General features: G+C 38.1%; 1 protein-coding gene and 1 pseudogene across 1 annotated transcript; both read left to right on the forward strand.

Moving 5' to 3' along the window:
- Positions 1–230: 230 nt before the first annotated feature.
- Positions 231–1,847, forward strand: LOC145628498 (uncharacterized). The gene is made up of 3 exons (XM_081680813.1): positions 231–1,220; positions 1,398–1,647; positions 1,729–1,847. The coding sequence occupies exons 1-3, from the start codon at positions 231–233 to the stop codon at positions 1,845–1,847; spliced, it is 1,359 nt and encodes a 452-aa protein (XP_081536939.1).
- Positions 1,848–1,901: 54 nt separating this feature from the next.
- On the forward strand, positions 1,902–2,456 carry LOC145628509 (putative mitochondrial protein AtMg00860 pseudogene; annotated as a pseudogene).
- The last annotated feature ends 1,295 nt before the right edge of the window (positions 2,457–3,751 follow it).

The following is a 3,751-nucleotide window of genomic DNA, read 5'->3' on the forward strand; positions in this document are numbered from 1 at the left end:
CTGCTAGTTTGGAGAATTGGATAAGGAAATTTGACAAGCTATTTGATGCCATTAACTGACCTGAAGAATTAAAGGTTAATAATGTTGTGTATTACTTGAGGGAAGAAGCTGACCTGTGGTGGAGTCAAAACCGGACTAGGCTTTTAGAAACCCCTAACTTTGGGTGGAAAGAATTGAAAAAGGCTATAAGAGACCAGTTTTATCCCGCCTACCTGAAGAAGCAGAAATACATGGAGTTTACCAATCTGAGGATGGGGAATATGACCATTAATGAATATTATAATAAATTTATTGATTTGATGAGGTTTGCACCTGAGGTAGTACCCACGGAGGAGTTGAAAGCCCAAAGGTTCGAGCAAGGTTTGACCCTAAGTCTTCAGGGGAAGTTAGGAGGGGTAACCTTTGAAACACTAGATGAAGTCTATGGGAGAGCTACCCACCTATATGGGATCCGAGGGAGAGAGTTAGAGAGCTCAGCTGGAGGGAAAAGGAAGAGTGATGGGGGCTCACATGGAGTTGATAAGAGGCCTAGGATTGGGGAGAGTTCTGGGGGAAATGGGCAATTCAACAGGAGGGACAATAGGGGAAACCTTAGGAAGGGAGCTAATGGACAGGGAAATAACAATCATGGGAATGGAAATAACACCAGGCCTAAGAGAAGTTATTTTTGTAAGAGATGTAAGAAAAACCACCCAGGGAAGGACTGTGAGGGAAACCCTGTGACTTGTTGTTACTGTCAAAAACTGGGGCATCGGGAGTATGAGTGCTACACCAAGGAGAAGGATGTTAAGATGGGGAAAGTTCAGGAGACCAATAACCCACCTAAACCACCCCAGACCAATGGATCAGCTCAGAGGAATGGAACCAGTAGCGGTGCAGGAGGGGCCCCTAAGGTTCATGTATTCGTAATGAATCGTCCTAAGGCTGAGGCTTCTAATGATGTGGTAGTTGGCACTTTCCTTATTTGTTCTTTGAATGTTAGAGTCATGTTTGATTCGGGTGCGTCTCATTCTTTTGTTTCAAAATCTCTAGTCCAGAGATTAAAGTTAGAGAGTCCATTGTTAGTGTCTCTAGATGTTTCTATTCCAAATGGGGAAGTGAGGAATTGTTCTAAGTCACATAAAGGGGTACCTATCACCATAGCTGGAGTAGAATTTCCTTCAGATTTGATTGAGTTTGATTTGCAAGACTTAGATGTGATTTTAGGAATGGACTGGCTGGTAAAGTATAAGGATCACATAGATTGTGCTGCTCAGAAAGTGAAATTATAGGGTCCGGGTAATGTGACAGTGACTTATAGGAAGGAAGGGAAGAGTTCAGGGATCAAAATCATTTCTACCTTGCAGTTTCGGAATTGTGTCAGGAAGGGTTATCCTATATACATGTGTAGTGTTTAGGAAGTGGGAAGGGAAGATGAGAAGAAAGAGAGTATTCCAGTAGTTGAGGAATTTCTAGATGTGTTTCCTGATGAGATACCAGGTTTGCCACCAGTAAGGGATGTTGAGTTCACCATAGAATTGCTACCAGGGACTAGACCTATCTCGAAGGCTCCATATAGGATGGCTCTAGCTGAGATGAAGGAATTGAAAACACAGTTAGATGACTTGTTAGATAAAGGATATATTCGACCTAGTTCTTCTCCATGGGGTGCTCCAGTGTTGTTTGTGAAAAAGAAGGATGGAAGTTTGAGGTTGTGCATAGACTATCGTGAGTTGAATAATGTGACAGTCAAGAATAAGTATCCTTTGCCTAGAATTGACGATTTGTTTGATCAGTTGAAAGGGGATGGAATATTTTCCAAGATAGATTTGAGGTCAGGGTACCATCAGTTGAGAATTGCAGAGTAAGACATTGCCAAGAGTGCTTTCAGGACGCGTTATGGTCATTATGAGTTCACAGTTATGCCATTTGGGTTAACTAATGCACCTGCAGTTTTCATGGTTTTCATTGATGATATTTTGATCTGCTCCAAGAATAGGGAGGAGCATGAAAATCTTTTGAGGAAAGTTTTGTCGATCCTGAGGGAGCACCAGTTGTATGCTAAGCTGTCGAAGTGTGAGTTTTGGTTAGAAAAGGTAGCCTTTTTGGGTCATGTGATTTCTAGGGAAGGAATTTCAGTAGATCCCTCGAAGATCAATGCAGTGAGTGAATGGCCAACACCTAAGAATGTGTCAGATGTTCGAAGTTTCTTTGGATTGGCATGCTATTACCGAAGATTTGTGAAGGATTTTTCAAGGATTGCGAGGCCCGTGACAAATTTAATGAAGAAGGAATGTAAGTTTGTTTGGACCCAGGAGTGTGAACAAGCGCTCCAGACCTTGAAAGACAAGTTAACCTCAGCACCAGTGTTGGCTTTGCCAGATGAAAGTGGGCAATATGAGGTGTATAGTGATGCATCAAAGTTTGGATTGGGTTGTGTTTTAATGGAGAATCGAAGGGTCATTGCATATGTGTAGACACCCAAATGTGTCTCCCCAAAACTAAACCCAGTGATGAATACCTTTCATGTCATTTGATTATCGAATAAAGAGAAAGTGTGAAAAGTCTAGTGAAGAGGATGTTTTTATTAAAATATCTCTTCTTTCTGTTTTTGAAAATATTTCTTTTCTTACCTTATTTATGAAAAACGTGCATTCCAGTTTAGTTTGGTCCATGATAAGGGTAAAATAATGGTGTAGTTGGATGGGGTTTGAAAATACCTTTCCAATGATATATTATAAGCCCAATTCCGATGAATAATGAGAAAGTTATGGCCAAAATACTAAACTGGGCCCAAACAGGATTTTACCTACGACCCAATGATCATGTGGAGGGTCCAAAGGTTTAATCCTATTCCTAAACTAATTAGGATTAATTAGAAGCTTCCATAAATTTCTAAAAGATCTTAATTATCCCTTTTGAAAAGATAAGATTAAAGAAATTGAGTTAAATAAAAACTTTCCTTTTTTAAAACTTTCTTTTTTCTTAAATCCTAATTCTATTCAAATTTAAAGATGTTCAAAGACAGTCAGATATTATTTTTGTGCCTCATAATATTTATCCAAATCTTATATGGTTGGATATATCTTGAAATTATCTTTCCAATGATATATTATAATATTTAATCCGAGCTATAACGAAAAAGATAAGAATGAGATATAAAACTCTATCCAAAACTGACACCGTCCTACTATTTCGTCCATATCTTTTTATATACAAAATATTTTAATCTGATTCTAATTGGCTTAGAAAGTAGACTTCAAGAGATTTCCAACGACATATTATATGCCTTATTTGGACTTTTGGATCAAAAGATATGATAAAAACAAATCCGCAAAAACTGTTGTCCATCGAGTTCTATTTCGATTCGAATTCGGATTCTTTTCTTATTCTTCGACTCTCTTTTTTCTCTATAAATAGAGGTCATATCTCCCCTTTATCAATGACCAACTCTCATCAAGAATTTCTTGATTCTCTCTCTCTTTCTAGCCTAGCCCTTTTACAAACACAATTACTCATACATTAGCACTAGACACACCTAGCCAAGTTCGAAGTTGCCTTCGCCCTAGACGTGAAAGGTTTTAATTTCTGAGGGTTTGGTCCCAAATCTCTATTTCAATTATTATTTAATTTAATTGTTTGATTTATTATTTTCCTTGAAGTTACTAACATGTGTATTTTGTTATTAGAAAGAGATACGAGGCATCCAAGTAAGTGCTTTAATTGTTTTATTGATATTATGATATAGAGATCATGTCTAGGTTGTTATTAT

The sequence above is a fragment of the Chenopodium album genome, chromosome 1 (genome assembly GCF_948465745.1).
Source record: "Chenopodium album chromosome 1, dcCheAlbu1.1, whole genome shotgun sequence".
Classification (NCBI taxonomy): Eukaryota; Viridiplantae; Streptophyta; class Magnoliopsida; order Caryophyllales; family Amaranthaceae; genus Chenopodium; species Chenopodium album.

Bases quoted from the DNA above. Each gene is read 5' to 3' on its own strand.
- LOC145628498 (XM_081680813.1), top strand. From the start codon at position 231: ATGGAGTTTACCAATCTGAGGATGGGGAATATGACCATTAATGAATAT. The intron at 1,221-1,397 runs GTAAAGTATAAG...TGTAGTGTTTAG, and splicing joins TTTTAGGAATGGACTGGCTG to GAAGTGGGAAGGGAAGATGA. The intron at 1,648-1,728 runs GTGCTCCAGTGT...ATAATGTGACAG, and splicing joins ACCTAGTTCTTCTCCATGGG to TCAAGAATAAGTATCCTTTG.